The sequence below is a fragment of the Coenobita brevimanus genome, chromosome 1 (assembly GCF_032717465.1).
Source record: "Coenobita brevimanus isolate Jiangsu-jjx chromosome 1, ASM3271746v2, whole genome shotgun sequence".
NCBI lineage: Eukaryota > Metazoa > Arthropoda > Malacostraca > Decapoda > Coenobitidae > Coenobita > Coenobita brevimanus.
In genome coordinates this window covers 10,575,985-10,595,275 of record NC_136954.1, presented here as the reverse complement: position 1 = coordinate 10,595,275, position 19,291 = coordinate 10,575,985, and the positions used below count along the sequence as shown (strand labels likewise).

General features: G+C 60.8%; 1 protein-coding gene across 1 annotated transcript in view; it reads left to right on the top strand.

Moving 5' to 3' along the window:
• The window catches only part of LOC145414087 (glutamate receptor 1-like), a 234,664-nt gene extending 223,195 nt beyond the window's left edge, over positions 1 to 11,469 (top strand). The window contains exons 17-19 of the mRNA XM_080283682.1: positions 9,759 to 9,845; positions 10,351 to 10,813; positions 10,880 to 11,469. Coding sequence (XP_080139808.1) covers positions 9,759 to 9,845; positions 10,351 to 10,813; positions 10,880 to 11,469 — 1,140 coding nt within the window. The remainder of the gene's footprint in view (positions 1 to 9,758; positions 9,846 to 10,350; positions 10,814 to 10,879) is intronic.
• The last annotated feature ends 7,822 nt before the right edge of the window (positions 11,470 to 19,291 follow it).

The window sequence follows — 19,291 nt, the reverse complement described above, 5'->3', positions numbered from 1 at the left end:
CACCCATTTGCAACACCCATCCACCCAAACCACCCAGCCACCCACACCAGTCATCCACCTACACCACTCACTCACCTACAACACTCATCCACCTACACCATCCACCCACCTGCACCACCAACCTCCTTGCACTGTCAGGACTCCATATTATAAATACAAATCATAATAGATAGATCGATAGAAAGATAGATAGACAGACAGAAGCAGCAAGTCAGGGGATGAGATAGGTAGCGTGTCAGCGAGAATCGAGCAATGGTAAACATGCTTACACACTCTAACTCAAGGAATGCTTGATAGGCACACGAACAATGCCTCGTGACCATACACACACATACACACAGGCTTCTAGAAACTTCACATCAGTTTATTCCACGTGACACAACCCCTGCTAAAATGAGATAGGTCCATTCTGTGTCATTATTGTGCAAAACCAGGACACACTAGGAATGAATGCTTTATCAAAGCAAAAGAAGATAGACAAAAGACACAAGGATTTGGTCCCTTCTGTAGACATCATAAGTGCCAAGGGCACTGGACCAGTAACTGCAAAACAGTAGAAAAATTAGTGTCTGTGTTCAAATCGGGGGAAGACCAAGTCATGACAAAAAACGAACAAGCTTAAAGAAAAGCAAGTCTAAAATTCACATAGGAGGCATGTTGGGAAATGAGTGTATCTTGATACCAGCTGTATGTGAGGATCAAAACGTTTCCTTATTTTTAGACACATGCTCTCCAGTGAACTTAATAACACAAGAAGAAATAAATAGAATTTTTAGAAATAAGAAGAAAGTAACTTTTCTGGAAGAATCTGATTTAGATTTATATACAGTAGATGGAAAAAAAATCGCAGTAAAAGGTATGATAAGGTTAAACATCAGTTTCACAGAGACTACAAGACCAATCTCTGCATTTTTCTATATCGTTGAAAACTAAGCAATTAAAGCTCATATGTTACTGGGCTTAAGATGCATGAGAACAGAGAAAATAACTTTACTCCCACAAATGAATGGAATAGACTTTGACAATGAATTCATAGAGGAACACCATCAGAGCCCTCACCAATTAGTAAAAGAGAACCAAAAAGAGTTGGTAATATTAAAAGCTTAAACAAACTTACGCAAACAGATGAGTGTATACATCCACTCACACCACCAGCCCCAGCCTCCATAATTAGAGACCCAGGTAACAGTACTGATTTATCAGTTTTTCCCGCCCATCTAACCAATGATTTAATTATACCATCTAATTCCTATATTCTCATTTTAGCAGGGGTTGTGTCACGTGGAATAAACTGATGTGAAGTTTCTAGAAGCCTGTGTGTGAGTATGTGTGTATGGTCACGAGGCACTGTTCGTGTGCCTATCAAGCATTCCTTGAGTTAGAATGTGTAAGCATGTTTACCATTGCTCGATTCTCGCTGACACACTACCTATCTCATCCCCTGACTTGCTGCTTCTATCTGTCTATCTATCTATCTATCTATCTATTATGATTTGTATTTATAATATGGAGTCCTGACATTGCCACTCACCCGTCTGTACCATGCATCTACCTGCACTACCACCCATCCACGTGCACCACCTATCCACCAACACCACCCACTATCCACCTGTACAACCCACCATCCACTTGTACCACCCATCCACCTGCACCAGTGCACAACCCACTCACCTGCACCACCCACCTGCCTGCACTACAAATCCACTTGCACCACCCATCCACTTGCACCACCCATCCACCTGAACCATCCATCTACCTGCACCACTCACCATCCACCTGCACCACCCACCTGCGTGCACCATCCTTCCACCTACACCACCCACCCACCTGCACCATCCATCCACCAACACTACCCACCCACCTGTACTACCCATCCACTCACACCACCAATCCACCAACACCACCCATCCACCTGCGCCACCCACCATCCACCTGCACCACCCACCATCCACCAGCACTCCTTACCATTCACCTGCACCCCTCACCATCCACCTGCACCATCCACCCATCCACCTGCACCATCCACCCACCCACCTGCACCATCCACCCACCAACCCATATATACCACCCACTGACCTGTGCCACCCACCCACTTCCTCCACCCACCCACCGACCCACCTGCATCATCCATCCACCTACAACACCCAACTGTCTGTACCACCACCCATCCGCCGTCATCACCACCCATTCATCAGCACAGCCACCCATCCACATGCATCACCACCCATCCACCTGCATCACAACCCAACCACCTGAACCACCGCCCATCCACCTGAACCACCACCCATCCACCTGAGCCACTCACCATCCTCCTGCACCACCACCCATCCACCTGCACCACCACAAATCCACCTGCACCACCATAAATCCACCTGAACCACCCACCTTCCACCTGCACCACCACAAATCCACCTGCACCACCACAAATCCACCTGAACCACCACTCACCCAACTGCATCATCACCCACCTACCTGCACCACTACCCATCCACCTGAACCACGTACCTTCCACCTGCACCACCCACCATACATCTGCACCACACACCATCCACCTGCGCCACCCACTCTCCCACCCACCTGCGCCACCCACCCTCCCACCCACCTGCGCCACCCACCCTCCCACCCACCTGCGCCACCCACCCACCTGGATCACCCATCCTCCTTCACCACCCATCCACCTGCACAACCCATTCAACAAACACCACTCATCCACCACCACCCACCCACCTGCACCACCCACGCGCCTGCGCCACACACCCGTCTGCACTACCCCTTTACCTGCACATTTCATCGACTTGCACCACTCATCCATCTGCGTTACCCACGCACCTGCATCACCTATCATTCACCTGCACCACCCACCCACCCACCCCATGCACCACCCACCCACCAACCTGCACCACTCATCCATCCACCCACCTGCACGACCCATTCACCTGCACCACCACCCTTCCGCCAGCACCACCCATTCACCTACATCACCCAACTTCCTGCACCACCATCCATCCACCTGCATCACCACCCATTCACCTGCACCTCCACCCAACAGCCTGCACCACCACCCATCCACCTACACTACCAACCATCCACCTACACTACACTACGAACCATCCATCCACCTACACCACCCGCCATCCACCTGCACCACCCGCCATCCACCTGCACCACCACCCATCCACCTACACTACCAACCATCCACCTACACTACACTACCAACCATCCACCTACACTACACTACCAACCATCCACCTACACCACCTGCCATCCACCTGCATCACCAGCCATCCACCTGCACCACCCGCCATCCACCTGCACCACCAACCACCCACCCACTTCCACCACCCACCCACCTGCCCACCCACCTGTGCCAGTGACCCATCCACCGCCACAACCTACCGGCCCACCTGTACAACCCATCCACCTACACAACCCATCCATCAACAGTAAAACACCCATCCACCTGCACCACCCAACTGTCTGCACCAACACCCATCCGCCTGCACCGCCACCCATCCATCATCACCACCCATTCACAGGTACAACCACCCATCCACTTGCATCACCACCCAACCACCTGCACCGTCAGCCATCCAGCTGCACCACCGCCCATCCACCTGCACCACTACCCATTCACCTTCATTACCCACCCACCTACACCACCTACCTGCACCACCCATCCACCCACCCACCTGGACCACCCACTTACACCACCTATCCACCTCCACAACCCATCTAACTACAACACCCCCCCCCCACCCACCTGTCTGACCACCCACCCGCCTGACTACCCACCCGCCTGACCACTCACCAGCTTGCACCACCCATCCTCCTGCACCACCCATCCTCCTGCACCACCCATCCTCCTGCACCACCCACCCAACCACCTGCACCATCCTCCCAGCCACTGGCACCACCACCCACCCACATGCACCAGCATCCATCCACGCACCTGCATCTTCCACTATCCATCCATTTGCACTACCCACCCACCTGCATCACCCACCCTTTCTTCCACCTGCACCGCCCACCCTTTCTTCCACCTGCTCCACCCACCCACTTCCAGAACGCACCCATCTGCATCAACCATCTACCTGCACTACTCATCTACCTACACCACCCACCCACCTGCACAAGTCATCCATCTACACCACCCATCCACCTGCCCCACCCACTCAAATGCACCACCTATCCACCTGGACCACCCACCATCCACCTGCACCACCCACCCACCTGTACCACCCAACCGCCTGCACCACCCAATCGCCTGCATCTCCACCAAACCACCTCCACCATCACCCAACCACCTACACCACCCACCCACCTACTCCACCCACCATCCACCTGCACCAACCACCCACCTGGACTACCCACCCACTTCCATCACTTACCCACCTACATCTCCAATTCTCCTGCACTACCCATCCACCCACCTGGACCACCAACCCACTTCCACCACCCATCTACCTGCCCAACACCTACACCACCTAGTCATCTACACCACACCCATCTGACCACCAACTCGTTTGCATCACCCACCCATTTGACCACCCACTCGCTTGCAACCCCCCCTTGCTTGCACCACCCACCCGCGAGCACCACCCATCCTCCTGCACCACCCGTCTACCTGCACCACCCATCCACCTGCACCACCCATTCAACGGTACATCCACCACCCATCCATCCACTCACCCATCCACATGCACCACCAACCCACCCACATGCACCATTCACCATCCACCTCCACCACCCACCATCCACCTCCACCACCCACCATCCACCTGCACCACCGCCCATCCACCTGCACTACCCACCATCCATCACCACCCAGCATCTACCTGCACCATCCACCCACCAGCACCACCCACCCACCCACCTGCACCACCAACCCAGTTGCACCAGCATCCATCCACCCACCTGCCTATATCACCCGTCAACCTGCATCACCCACCATCCACCTGGACCCCCCCCACCCATCTACACTTCCCACTTGCATCACTCACCCACCTGCATCACCCACCCTTCCTCCCACCTGCACAATCCTCACACTTTCAACACCCACTCACCTGCAACATCTATCTATTTACACTACCCACCGACGTACAGTACATCACCCATCCACTACACCACCCATCCACCTTCACAACCCATCCACCTACACCACCCAACCACCTCCCCCCTCCCGCCTGCACTACTCACTAGGCTACTCCAGCCATCTACCTGTACCACCCGCCATCCACCTGGACCACTCACCCACCCACCTTCACCACTTACCTACCTGCACCATCCACCTACCTGCATCACTTACCCACATGCACCTCCCACCCACCCACCCACCCTCCTGCACCACACCCACCCACGCACCCACGTGCACCACCCATCCATCCACACCAGCACCCGTCCACCTGCTCCACCACCCATTTCCCTGCACCACCACCCAGACACCTGCAACACCACCCATCCACCTACAGCATCCACCATTCACCTACAGCACTCTCACCATCCACCTGCAACACCCACCTAACCACTCACACACCTGGACCACACACCCACTTCCACCACCCACTCACCTCCATCACCCATCCACCTCCATCACCCATCCACCTATATTCCCCACCCACCTACACCACAAACCTACCTGTACCACCCACCTACCTGCACAACCCACCTGTCTGGCCACCCATCTACCAGCACCACCCATCTACCAGCACCACCCATCCACTTGCACCAGCCATACACATGCACCACCCACCCACCTGCACCACCCACCCACCTGCACCACCCATTCACCTGTACATCCACCATCTATCTGCACCACCTGCAATCCACCTGCACAACCTACCCACCTGCACCAGCCATTCACCTGTATATCCACCATCAGGCTGCACCACCCGCCATCCACCCGCACCACCCACCCACCTGCACCACTCACCTACCTGCACCAGCCATTCACCTGTATATCCACCATCAGGCTGCACCACCCGCCATCCACCTGCACCACCCACCCACCTGCACCACTCACCCACTTGCACCAGCTATTCACCTGTACATCCACCATCAATCTGCACCACCCACCCAGCTGCACCAGCCATTCACCTGTATATCCACCATCAATCTGCACCACCCGCCATCCACCTGCACCACCTACCCACCTGCACCACCCATTTACCTGTACATCCACCATCCACCCAAATCACCGACCCGCTCACCTGCAACACCCACCTGCACGAACCACCCACCCACCTGCACCAGCCACCAGCCACCCACCTGCACCAGCCACCAGCCACCCATCTGCACTGCCCACCCACCTGCACCACCCATTCACCTGTACATCCACCATCAGTCTGCACCACCCGCCATCCACCTGCACCACCCATCCACCATCACCACCCATTCACCTGTACATCCACCATCAATCTGCATCACCCGCCATCCACCTGCACCACCCATCCACCTTCACCACCTACCAACCTACACCACCCATTTGCCTGTAGCCTGCATCCACCATCCACCCACACAACCCACCCACTCACCTGCACCACCCACCCACTCACCTGCACCACCCACCATCCTCCTGGACCCCCCAACCTCCCACCTGCACTATCCTCCCACGTCCACCACCCACCCATTTGCAACAGCCATCTGTTTTCATTACCCACTAATGTACACCACCCATCCACCTGCACAACCCATCCACCTACACCACCCATCCACCTGCCCCACCCCCGGTGCCTGCATCACCCCCGGTGCCTGCATCACCCCCCCCTGCCTGCACCACCCACTTGCCTACACCACCCACTTGCCTACACCACCCATCTACCTGCACCACCCACCTGCCTGCACCACTCACTTGCCTACACCGCTCATGTACCTGCACCAACCGCCATCCATCTGGGCCATCCACCCACCCACCTGCACCACCTACCCACCCATCTGCACCACCATCCTGCATCACTCACCCTCCTGCATCTACCACCCACCCACCCACCCTCATGCATCTCCCTCCCACCCACCCTCCTCCACCATCCATCCACCTGCATCATCACCCATCCACCTGCATCACCACTCATCCACCCACACCAGCACCCATCCACCTGCACCAGCACCCATCCACCTGCACCAGCACCCATCCACCTACAGCACCCACCATTCACCTGAAGCACTCACTCTTCACCAGCACCTCTCACCATCCACTTGCAACACCCACCTAACCACCCACACACCTGAACTACACACCCACTCACCTCCATAACCCATCCACCTACATTCCCCACCCACATACCTGCACCTCGCACCTACCTGCACCTCGCACCTACCTGCACCACCCACCTTTTCTGACCACCCACCCGCATCCACCACCCACCCGCCTCCACCACCCATCCACCAGCACCACCCATCCACTTCCATCACCCATCTACTTGCACCACCCACTCACATGCACCATCCACGCACATGCACCACCCACCCACCTGCATCAGCCATTCGCTTGTGCATCCACAATCAATCTACACCACCAGCCATCCACCTGCACCACCCGCCATCCACCTGCACCACCCGTCCACCTTCATCACCTACCCACTTTCACCACCTACCCACCTGCACCACCCATTTACATGTACATCCACCATCCACCTGCACCACCCACCCACCCACCTGCACCACTCACCATCCACCTGCACCACTCACCATCCACCTGCACCACCCACCATCCACCTGCACCACTCACCATCCACCTGCACCACCCACCATCCACCTGCACGAGCCTCCCACCCACCGGCACCACCCACCTACAAACCCAGACACCAACTCACTTGCACCCGCCACCATCCACCACCTCCACTACCCACCCAGCTGCACCAACCACCAACCCACTCACCCACACACTTCCACCCACTCACATGCACCATCCACGCACATGCACCACCCACCCACCTGCATCAGCCATTCGCTTGTACATCCACAATCAATCTACACCACCAGCCATCCACCTGCACCACCCGTCCACCTTCATCACCTACCCACTTTCACCACCTACCCACCTGCACCACCCATTTACATGTACATCCACCATCCACCTGCACCACTCACCATCCACCTGCACCACCCACCATCCACATGCACCACTCACCATCCACCTGCACCACCCACCATCCACCTGCACGAGCCTCCCACCCACCGGCACCACCCACCTACAAACCCTGACACCAACTCACTTGCACCCGCCACCATCCACCACCTCCACTACCCACCCAGCTGCACCAACCACCAACCCACTCACCCACACACTTGCACCAACCACCATCCACTTGCATCACCACCCATTCGCGTTCACAACAGTCCATCCACCTTCACAACCCACAATCCACCCACCTGCATCACCCACCATACACCTGCACCACCACTCTTCTACTTGCATCACCACCCATCAACCTTCATCACCACCATCCATCCACTTACAACACCCGCCATCCACCTGCTCCACCCACCCAACCACCCACCTGCCTGGACCACACACCCCCTTCCACCACCCACCCACCTGCATTACCCACCCACATGCACAGCTCAGATGCCTACACCACCTATCCACCTTCACCACCCACCCGTTTGACCACCACCCCGCCTCCACCCCCCCACGAGCACCACCCGTCCACTTGCACTACCCACCCACCTTCACACCCTCTTCACCTGTACTACCCACCCACCTTCACACCCTCTTCACCTGTACATCCACCATCCACATGCACCACCCACCATCCATGTGCACCAACCACCATCCACGTGCACCATCCACCATCCACCTGCACCAACCACCCAGTTGCACCACCCACCCACCTGTACATCCACCATCCAACTGCAACACCCACCACCTGTAGCATCTGCAACACCCATCCAACCACTTGCATCACCCACCACCCATCTGCACCACCACCCACCCACCTGCACCAGCCACCCATCCACCCACAAACCTGCACCATCCACCCATAAACCTGCACCAGCCATCAGCCACCCACCTGCACTACCCACCCACCCATGCACCCACCCACTTGTACCACCCACCATCCACTTGCATCACCACCCATCCACCTGCACCACTGCCCATTCACCTTTATCACCCACCATCCACCCAACTGCATCACCACTCATCCATCCACCTGCACCACCACCCATCCACCCACCTGCACCACCACCCATCCACATGCACCACCTCCCTCCTGCATCACCCTCCTGCACCACCACCCTTCTGCATCACCCACCATCCTCCTGCATCACCCACCATCCACCTGCACCACCCATCGACTTACACCATTTCATCTGAAGTACTCTCCCACCCGCACCACCCACTCCAGTAACCCTTCCCATGTTGAGTGTAAACCTAAAAATCCTTATATACACTTGGTATGTGGGGCTCTACAGACCTTCCCCTTTTTGTTCCTGGAGTAGATCGGGATTTTCACTGAGCTCATTTTGCCTTAAACCTAACTGGGGCGGAGGTTTACTCTGCAGAATTTCATTTTCCCTGGAAAAAAAAAAAGTTGGGAGGACACACACACACACACACACACACACACACACACACACACACACACACACACACACACACACACACACACACACAGCGAGAGAGAGGATATACATCCATAGACATATAAAATGTCTCAGTATCACCCCTTGACAATGCACTCAGCTCATTGCTACTCTCGCCTTTAAATAAAGTACTTCTACTCCTTTCCCTCATCTTATATCTGTCACTCTCTTTTTAGCTCAGTCTGTCGGACGCAATGAAGGCCAAAGCTCGAACGTCCATCACAGGAGGGAAGGACTTAGACAACGGACGAGTGAGCACACAGGTTTAATATCAGTTTTTCTCAATCATTTTTCAGTAGACTTTTTTGAAAGCCTCTTCTTTGTGTGGATCATTTTGCTAACTATCTTCTGAAGTAACCACTGGGGTTTGTGCTTATATTCACGTGTGTGTTGTTTAGATATGCTTGTGCTTATTTAGATGTGTTTGTTTTTACTTGTGTCTTCGTGAGTAGAGTGAACTGTGTGTTTGTGTGAGATCTGTGTTAAGATGCGTTTGTTCGTTCTGCCCTTGATGTGTTTGTGCGTGGGTGTGGTAATTTTCAGAATCTCTGTGCTAAGATCTGCTTTTATGCTTAGATGGGTTTTGTGCTAATTTGCGTTGTTTGTACTGATATATATATATATATATATATATACGTATATATATATATATATATATATATATATATATATATATATATATATATATATATATACGTATACACACACACACACACACACACAGAGCAGCCTCCCAGCCCAACTAAGCAGCCTCCCAGCCCAGCTCAGCAGCCTCCCAGCCAAGCCCAGCCAAGCCCAGCTGAGCCCAGCAGCCTCCCAGCCAAGCCAAGCTCAGCGCAGCAACCTCCCAGTCAAGCCAAGCCCAGCTCAGCAGCCTCCCAGCCAAGCCAAGCTCAGCTCAGCAGCCTCCCAGCCAAGCTAAGACCAGCCCAGCCATGCTCAGCAGACACCAAGCCATGCCAAGCCAATCCCAGCTCAGCGGCCTCCCAGCTCAGCCAAGCCCATCTCAGCAGCCTCACAGCCAAGCCAGGCTCAGCTCAGCAGCCTCCCAGCCAAGCTAAGCCCAACCCAGCCCAGCCCTGCTCAATAGTCTCTAAGTCAAGCCAAACCCAGCTCAGCAGTCTCCCAGCCAAGTGCACCCCAGCAGCCTCCCAGCCTAGAACAGTAGCCTCTCAGCCAAACACAACCAAGCCAAGCAACCGCCCAATCCAACTCAGCCCAGACCAGCCAGGCTCAGCAGCCGCTTAACCTGGCCCAGTAGCCATCCAGCCATGCTCTGCCCTGCCAAGACCAGCAGCTCCACAGCCCAGCCTAGTCCACCTGCGCCCAGCCCAGCTCAGTGCTGCCCAGGAGCCTCCTAGCCCAGCCCAGCCTAGCAGTCTCCCAGCCCAGCCCAACCTAGCAGTCTCCCAGCCCAGCCCAGCCCAACCCAGCTCAGCTCAACAGCCTCCTAGCCCAGCCCAGCCTAACCTAGCAATATCCCAGCTCAGCCCAGCCCAACCCAGCTCAGCTCAACAGCCTCCCAGCCATGCCAAGACCAGCAGCACGGCCCAGCAGCCTCCCAGCCCAGAACAGTGCAGCCCAGACCAGCCCAGCAGCCTCCCACCTGAACCCAAACCCAAACTAGCAGCCTCCCAGCCAAACCCACCCCAGCGGCCCCCCATTCAAACCCACCCCAACAGCCTCCCATTCAGTCCCACTCTAGCAGCCTCCCATCCCAGCCCCACCCGGCAGCCGCCCTGCCAATTCCAGCAACCGTTCAGGCCTGGCCTGTCCTGCCGTGACCAGCCCAACAGTCACCCAGTCCTGCCCAGCCCAGCCTGGCCCAGTAGCTGTCCGGTCCAGCGGCTGCCTAGCCCTGTCCTGTCCGGTCCAGCGGCTGCCTAGCCCTGTCCTGTCCTGCCCAGCGGCTGCCTAGTCCTGACCTACCCTGCCCAGCAGCTGCCTAGTCTTGCCCTACCCTGCCCAGCGCATCCCAGCCCTGCCCTGCCCTGCCCAACCCGGCCGAGCAGTCACCTGCCCACGTTGGCCTAACAACCGCCCAGCCCTGCCCTGCTATGCCCACCTTCGCCCAGCCCTGTCCAGCTCTGTCCACCCCGGCCCAGCAGCCTCCTAGCTCTGCCCTTCCTGGCCCATCACCCGCCCAGCCCTGCCCTGCTATGTCCACTCTGGCCAGCAGCCGCCCAGCCCTGGCCTGCTTTGCCCACCCTTGCCTAGCAGCCGCCCAGCCCTGCCTAGTTATGCCCACCCCGGCTTAGTAGCTACCTAGCCCTGCCCTGCTGTGCCCAGCCCGGCCCAGCAGCGACCTAACCTGGCCCAGCAGCGACCCAACCTGGCCCAGCAGTCACCTAGTCCGGTCCAGCAGCCGCCCTGCCCTGCCTTGTCTTGTCTTGCCTTGCCTTGTCTTGCCTTGCCCTGCCCTGCCTGGCCTTCCCTTGCCCTGTCCTGTCCTGTTCTGCCCAGCCCTGCCCTGCCCTGCCCTGCCCTGCCCGGCCCAGTAGCTGCACAGGCTTGCCTGGCCCTGCAACAGCCCAGGCCTGCTCTCCCCTGCCCAGCCCAGGCCTGCTCTCCCCTGCCCAGCCCAGCAGCCTTCCAGCCAAACCCAACACAGTCTAGGAGCCTCCCAGCCAAACCCAGCCCAGCAGCCTCTCACTCAAATCAAGCCCAATCCAGGTCAGCTCAGCAGCCTCCCAGCCCAGCTCAGCCCAGTACCTGGCCCAGTAGCTGCCTAACCTGGCCCAGTAGCCACCCAGCCTTTCCCTTCCCTGCCTGGCCCAACAACCGCCCTAGCCTGCCTTGACCAGCCCAACCCAGCCCAGCATCAGCCCAGGCCTACCTTAGCTAGCCCAACCCAGCCCAGCATCTGCCCAGGCCTCTCTGGCTAAGCAACTGCTCAGCCTTGCCTTGCCCTTCCCATTCCAGCAACTGCCTGGGCCTGGCCTGCCAAACTCAACAGCTATCCAGTCCTGATGTGCCCTGCCCAGCCCTGCTTAGCCTAGCTGAATAGCTGCCCAGTCCATCCTGGCCCAGCAGCCGACTAGCCCTGTCCAACAATGTCCTGCCCTGCTCTGCCCACCCTGGCCCAGCAGCCGCTCAGGCCTGCCCTTCTTTGCCTGCCCTGTCCCAGCAGTGCCCTGCCCTGCCCTACCCTGCCCGGCCCGGCCCGGCCCGGCCCTGTCCTGTCCTGTCCTGCCCTGCCTAGCCCTGCCTTGTCATGCCTTGCTTTGTCTTGCCATGCCCAGCAGCTGCCCAACCCTGCCCGTCCTTGTAGCCACCCAGCACTGCTCTGCCCTGCCCAGCCTGTCCCAACAACCACCCAGCCCTGCCCAGTAGCGGCCCAGCCCTGCCCGGCCCGGCCCAGTCCGGCCCGTCCCTACCCAACCCACAACTGGGCAGGGCTAGGCAGCTGCTGGGCAGGACAGGACAGGGGAGGGCAGGACAGGACAGGACAGGACAGGACAGGGGAGGGCAGGACAGGACAGGACAGGGGAGGGCAGGACAGGACAGGACAGGACAGGGCAGGGCAGGGCAGGGCAGGCCTCAGAAGGGTAGGCCTGGGCAGGGCAGGGCAGGCCTGGGCAGGGCAGGGCAGGCCTGGGCAGGGCAGGGCAGGCCTGGGCAGGGCAGGGCAGGCCTGGGCAGGGCAGGGCAGGGCCGGGCAAGCCTGGGCAAGCCTGGGCAGGGCAGGACAGGGCAGGGCCGGGCAAGCCTGGGCAAGCCTGGGCAGGGCAGGGCAGGCCTGGGCAGGGCAAGACAAGCCTGGGCTGGACTTGGCTGGGCAGGGCAGGGCAGGGCCGAGCTGGGCACGGCAGGGGAGGGCTGGGCAGGGCAGTGCTGGGCTGGGTTGAGCAGGGCAGGGAAGAGCGGGACTGGGCGGCTACATGGCCGGGCTATGGAGGGCATTGCAGGGTTGGGCAGAGCTGGGAGACTGCTGGTCTGGGATGGGCAGTGTAGGGCAAGGTCGGATAGGGCCTGGAAGTACAGGGCTGGGCAATTATTGGGCCGGGCTGGGCTGGACTGGACTGGACTGGATTCGGCTGGGCTGGGTTGGGCAGGGCTGGGTGACTACTTGGCCGGGCTATGAAGGGCAGGGTAGGGTTGGGCAGTGGCTGGGCAGGGCACAGCTGAGAGACTGCTGTGCTGGGATGGGCAGGGCCGGGCATTGCAGGGCTATCCTGCCCTGCTCTGCCCAGCCTGGCCCAGCAGCCATCTAGTCGGGTCCAGCAGCGCTGTAGCCTGGTCCAGCAGCCGCCCTGCCCTGCCCTGCTCTGCCTTGCTCTCCCTTGCCTGGCTGAGTTGCTGCCCAGTCCAGCCCGGCCCAGCAGCCTGCTTAGTCCTGCCCAACCAGGCCCAGCGGTTGCCTAACCCTACCTTGCTCTGTCCACCCTGGCCTTGATCTACCCACCCTGGCCCAGCAGCCGCCCAGCCCTGCCCCTCTCTGCCTGCCCTGTCCTGCCCTGCCCAGCCATGCCCAGCCCAGCAGCCGCCCAGGCCTGCCTGGCTCAACCGCTCAGGCCTGCTCTACCCTGCCCACCCCAGCAACCACCCTGCCTAGCCTAGCCCTGCCCTGTCTTGCCCTGCCCAGCAGCCGCCCAGCCCTGCTCAGCAGCCGCCCAGCCCTGCTCAGCAGCCGCCCAGCCCTGCCCAGCAGCCACCCAGCCCTGCCTGGCCCAGCCCTACCCAACCCACAACTGGGCACGGCAGGGCAGCTGCTGGACAGTCCTGGGCAATTCAGGCCTGGGCAGGGCAATTCAGGCCTGGGCAGGGCAGAGCAGACCTTAACAGAGCAGGGCAAGGCAGGGCAGGGCAGGGCAGGGGTGGGCTGGGCAGGGCAGAGGAGGGCAGGGCTGGGTTGGGGTGAGGAGGGTAAGTCTGGGCTGGGCAGAGGAGAGCAAGGAAGGGCTGTGCTGGGCAGGGCAGAGCTGGGTGACTACTTGTCTGGACTGGGCATCACAGGGCTAGGTGGGTTGCTGGACCGGGCTGGACAGCTGCAGAATTAGGCAAGGCTTGGCAGTGCTGGGCTGAGCTGGTCAGGGCATGGCTGGGCTGGGCATGACAAGGCTGGGTTGGGCAGGGCAGGAAAGAGCTGGGCAGAGCAGGCCTGGACAAGCCTGGGCAGGGCAGGCCTGAGCAGGGCATGGCAGGGCAAGCCTGGGCAGGGCAGGGCATTGCAAGCCTGAGCAGGCCTGGGCATGGCAAAGCATGTCTGGTCAGGGCAATGCAGGCATGGATTGGGCGAGGTAGACCTGGGTAGGGCAGGGCAGGCCTGGGCTGGGCAGGGCAGGGCAGAGCAGGCCTGGGCAGGGCAGAGCAGGCCTGGGCAAGGCAAGGCCTAAGCCGGGCAGGGCAGGACAAGCTTGGTCAGGGCAGGCATAGGCGAGCCTGTGCAGGGCAGGGCAAGGCAGGGTGGAGCAGGCCCGGGCAGGGCAGACCTGGGCATGGCAATGAAACCCTGGGCAGGGCAGGACTGGACTGGGCTGGGCAGGGCAGGGCAGGCTTGGGCAGGGCTGGCCTGAGCAGGGCAGGCCTGGACAAGCCTGGGCAGGGCAGTGTAAGCCTGGGCAGGCCTGGTCTTGGCAGGGCAAGGCAGGCCTTGGCAGGGCAATGCAGGCTTGGGGAGGGCAGAGCAGACCTGGGCAGGTCAGGACAGGGCATGCGTGGGAAGGGCAGGCCTGGGCAACGTAGGGCAGGGCAGGCCTGGGCTGGGTAATGTAGGCCTGGGCAGGGCAGGGCTGGGTTGGGATGGGATGGATAGGCCTTGGCAGGGCGTGCCTGAGCAGGGCAGGCCTGGACAAGCTTGGGCAGGGTGAGGCGGGCCTGGGCAGGGCGGGATGGGCCTGGGCAGGGCAGGGCAAGACTGGGCAGGTCAATGCAGGCCTAGGCAGGGCAGGACAGGCCTGGGCAGGGCAACGTAGACCTGGGCAAGGTAGGGCAGGGCAGGGTAGACCTGGGCAAGGTAGGGCAGGGCAGGGCAGGCCTAGGCCGGGCAGAACAGGGCAGGCCTGAGCAGGGCTGGGCTGGGCTGAGCAGGGCAAGGCTGGGCTGGCCTGGCCTAGCCTGGACAGGGCAGGGCAGGCCTGGGCAGGGCAGGCCTGGCCTGGGCTAGGCAATGTAGGCCTGGGCAGGGCAGGCCTGGGCTGGGCTTGGATGGGATGGGCAAGCCTTGGCAAGGCATGCCTGAGCAGATCAGGCCTAGGCCGGGCAGGGCAGGCCTGAGCAGAGCTGGGCAGGGCAGGGTAGGGCTGGGTTGGGCTGAGCAGGGCAAGGCTGGGCTGGCCTGGCCTGGCCTGGCCTGGACAGGGCAGGGCAGGCCTGGGTAGGGCAGGACAGGACATGGCAGGGCAGGCCTGGCCTGAGCTAGGCAATGTAGGCCTGGGCTGGGCTTGGATGGGATGGGCAAGCCTTGGCAGGGCAGGCCTGGACGAGCCTGGGCAGGGCAGTGCAAGCCTTGGCAGGGTGAGGCGGGCCTGGGCAGGGCGGGACGGGCCTGGGAATGGCAGGGCAAGCCTGGGCAGGTCAATGCAGGCCTAGGCAGGGCTGGGTAAACCTGGGCAAGATAGGGCAGAGCAGACCTGGGCAAGGCAGGCCTGGGCAGAGCTGGGCAAGGCAGGGTAGGGCTGGGCTGGGCTGAGCAGGGCAAGGCTGGACTGGGCTGGCCTGGCCTGGACAGGGCAGGCCTGGACAAGCCTGGACAGGGCAAGGCAGGGTAGGGTAGGCCTGGTCAGGGCAGGGCAGGGCAGGGTGGAGCAGGCGTGGGTAGGGCAATGCAAGCCTTGGCAAGGCAGGCCTTGGCAGTGCAGGGCAGGGCAGGCAGGGCAGGGCAGGGTTTGGCTTGGCTGGGCTGGTTTGTGCTGGGCAGGGCAAGCCTGGGCAGGGCATTGTAGGCCTGAGCATGGCAGAATAAGCTTTGGCAGGGCATTGCAGGCCTTGGCAAGGCAATGCAGTCCTGGGTAGGCAGGGCAGGGAAGGCCTGGGCAGGGCAAGGCGGGCCTGGACAGGGCAGGGAAGGGTAGGGCAGGCCTGGGCTGCGCAAGGCAGGGCAGAGCTAAGCAGACCTGGGCAGGGTAGGGCAGGCAGGGTAGGGCTGGGCTGGGCTGGACTGGGCAGGGCAGGGCAAAGCTGGTCTGGGCTGACCTGGCCTGGCCTGGACAGGTCAGGCTTGGACAGGACAGGCCTGGACAAGCCTGGGCAGGGCAGGGCAGGGTAAGCCTGGGCAGGTCAATGCAGGCCCAGGCAGGACTGGACAGACCTGGGCAGGGCAAGGTAGACCTGGGCAGGGCAGGGTAGACCTGGACAGATCAGGGTAGACCTGGGCAGATCAGGGTAGACTGGGGCAAGGTAGGGCAGGGCAGGGCAATACAAGCCTGGGCAGGGCATTGCAGGCTTGAGCATGGCAGAACAGTCTTTGGGAGGGCAATGCAGGCCTTGGCAAGGAATGCAGTCCTGGGTAGGCAGGGCAGGGAAGGCCAGGCATGAGCAGGGAAAGGCAGGGCAGAGCTAAGCAGACCTGGGCAGGGCTGGGCAGGGTAAGGCTGGACTGGGCAGGGCAGGGCAACGCTGGGCTGGCCTGGACAAGGCTGGCCTGGCCTGGACAAGGCTGGCCTGGACAGGGCAAGCTTGGACAGGACAAGCCTGGGCAGGGCAGGGCAAACCTGGGCAGGTCAATGCAGGCCTAGGCAGGGCAGGACAAACCTGGGCAGAGCAAGGTAGACCTGAACAGGGCAGGGTAGACCTGGGCAAAGTAGGGCACGGCAGGGCATGCCTAGGTAGGGCAGAGCAGGCCTGGCCAATGCAGGCTGGGGAGGGCAGGGTAGGCCTGAGCAGAGCTGGACAGGGCAGGGTAGGGCTGGGCTGGGTTGGCCTGGCCTGGGCTGCACAGGGCAGACCTGGACTGGGCAGGCCTGGACAAGCCTGGGCAGGGCAGGGCAGGTCAAGCGTGGGCAGGGCATTGCAGGCCTGAGCATGGCAGAATAGGCTTTGGCAGGGCAATGCAGGCCTTGGCAAGGCAATGTAGTCCTTGGCAGGCAGGGCAGGGAAGGCCAGGCATGAGCAGGGCAGGCCTGGGCAGGGCAGGGAAAGGTAGGGCAGGCCTGGGCAGGGCAAGGCGGGGCAGAGCTGAGCAGACCTGGGCAGGGGAGGGCTGGGCTGGACTGGGCAGGGCAATGCTGGGCAGGACAGGGCAAGGCTGGACTGGCCTGGACAGAGCAGGCTTGGACAGGGCAAGCCTGGACAAGCCTGGGCAGTGCAGGGCAGGGCAGGGCAAGCTTGGGCAGGTCAATGCATGCCTAGGCAGGGCAGGACAGACCTGGGCAGGGCAAGGTAGACCTGGGCAGGGCAGGGTAGACCTGGACAGGGCAGGGTAGACCTGGACAGGGCAGGGTAGACCTGGCCAAGGTAGGGCAGGGCAGGGCAGGGCAGGGTAAGCCTGGGCAGGGCATTGTAGGCTTGAGCATGGCAGAAAAGGCTTTGGCAGGGCAATGCAAGCCTTGGTGAGGCAATGCAGTCCTGGGCAAACAGGGCAGGGAAGGCCAGGCATGAGTAGGGCAGGCCTGGGCAGGACAAGGCAGGCCTGGGCAGGGTAGGGCAGGACAGAGCATGGCAAGGCAGGGCAGAGCTAAGCAGACCTGGGCAGGGTAGGGCAGGCAGGGCTGGGCTGGGATGGGTAGGACAGGGTAGGGCTGGGCTGGGCTGGGCAGGGCAATGCTGGGCATGGCAGGGCAAGGCTGGGCTGGCCTGGACGGGGCAGGCCTGGACAAGCCTGGGCAGGGCAGGGCAGGCCTGGGCAGGGCAGGGCAGGCCTGGGCAGGGCAGGGCAAATCTGGGGAGAACAGGGCAGGGCCGGGCAAGTCTGGGCAGGGCAGGACAGGGCAGGGCAGGGTAGGCCTGGGCATGGCAAGACAGGCCTGGGCATGGCAGGGCAGGCTTGGGCTGGACTTAGCTGGGCTGGGCAGGGCAGGACAGGGTTAGGCAGGGCAGGGCCGAGCTGGGCACGGCAGGGGAGGGCTGGGCTGGGTTGGGCAGGGCAGGGAAGAGCGGGACTGGGCGGCTACATGGCCGGGCTATGGAGGGCATTGCAGGGTTGGGCAGCAGCTGGGCAGGGCAGAGCTGGGAGACTGCTGGTCTGGGATGGGCAGGGTAGGGCAAGGTCGGACAGGGCCTGGAAGTGCAGGGCTGGGCAATTATTGGGCCGGGCTGGGCTGGGCTGAACTGGACTGGACTGGACTGGACTCGGCTGGGCTGGACTGGACTGGGTTGGGCAGGGCTGGGTGACTACTTGGCCGGGCTATGAAGGGCATTGTAGGGTTGGGCAGTGGCTAGGCAGGGCACAGCTGGGAGACTGCTGTGCTGGGATGGGCAGGGCCGGGCATTGCAGGGCTACCCTGCCCTGCTCTGCCCAGCCTGGCCCAGCAGCCATCTAGTCGGGTCCAGCAGCCCTCTAGCCTGGTCCAGCAGTCGCCCTGCCCTGCCCTGCTCTGCCTTGCTCTCCCTTGCCTGGCTGAGTTGCTGCCCAGTCCAGCCCGGCCCAGCAGCCTGCTTAGTCCTGCCCAACCAGGCCCAGCGGTTGCCTAACCCTACCCTGCTCTGTCCACCCTGGCCTTGATCTACCCACCCTGGCCCAGCAGCCGCCCAGCCCTGCCCCTCTCTGCCTGCCCTGTCCTGCCCTGCCCAGCCATGCCCAGCCCAGCAGCCGCCCAGGCCTGCCTGGCTC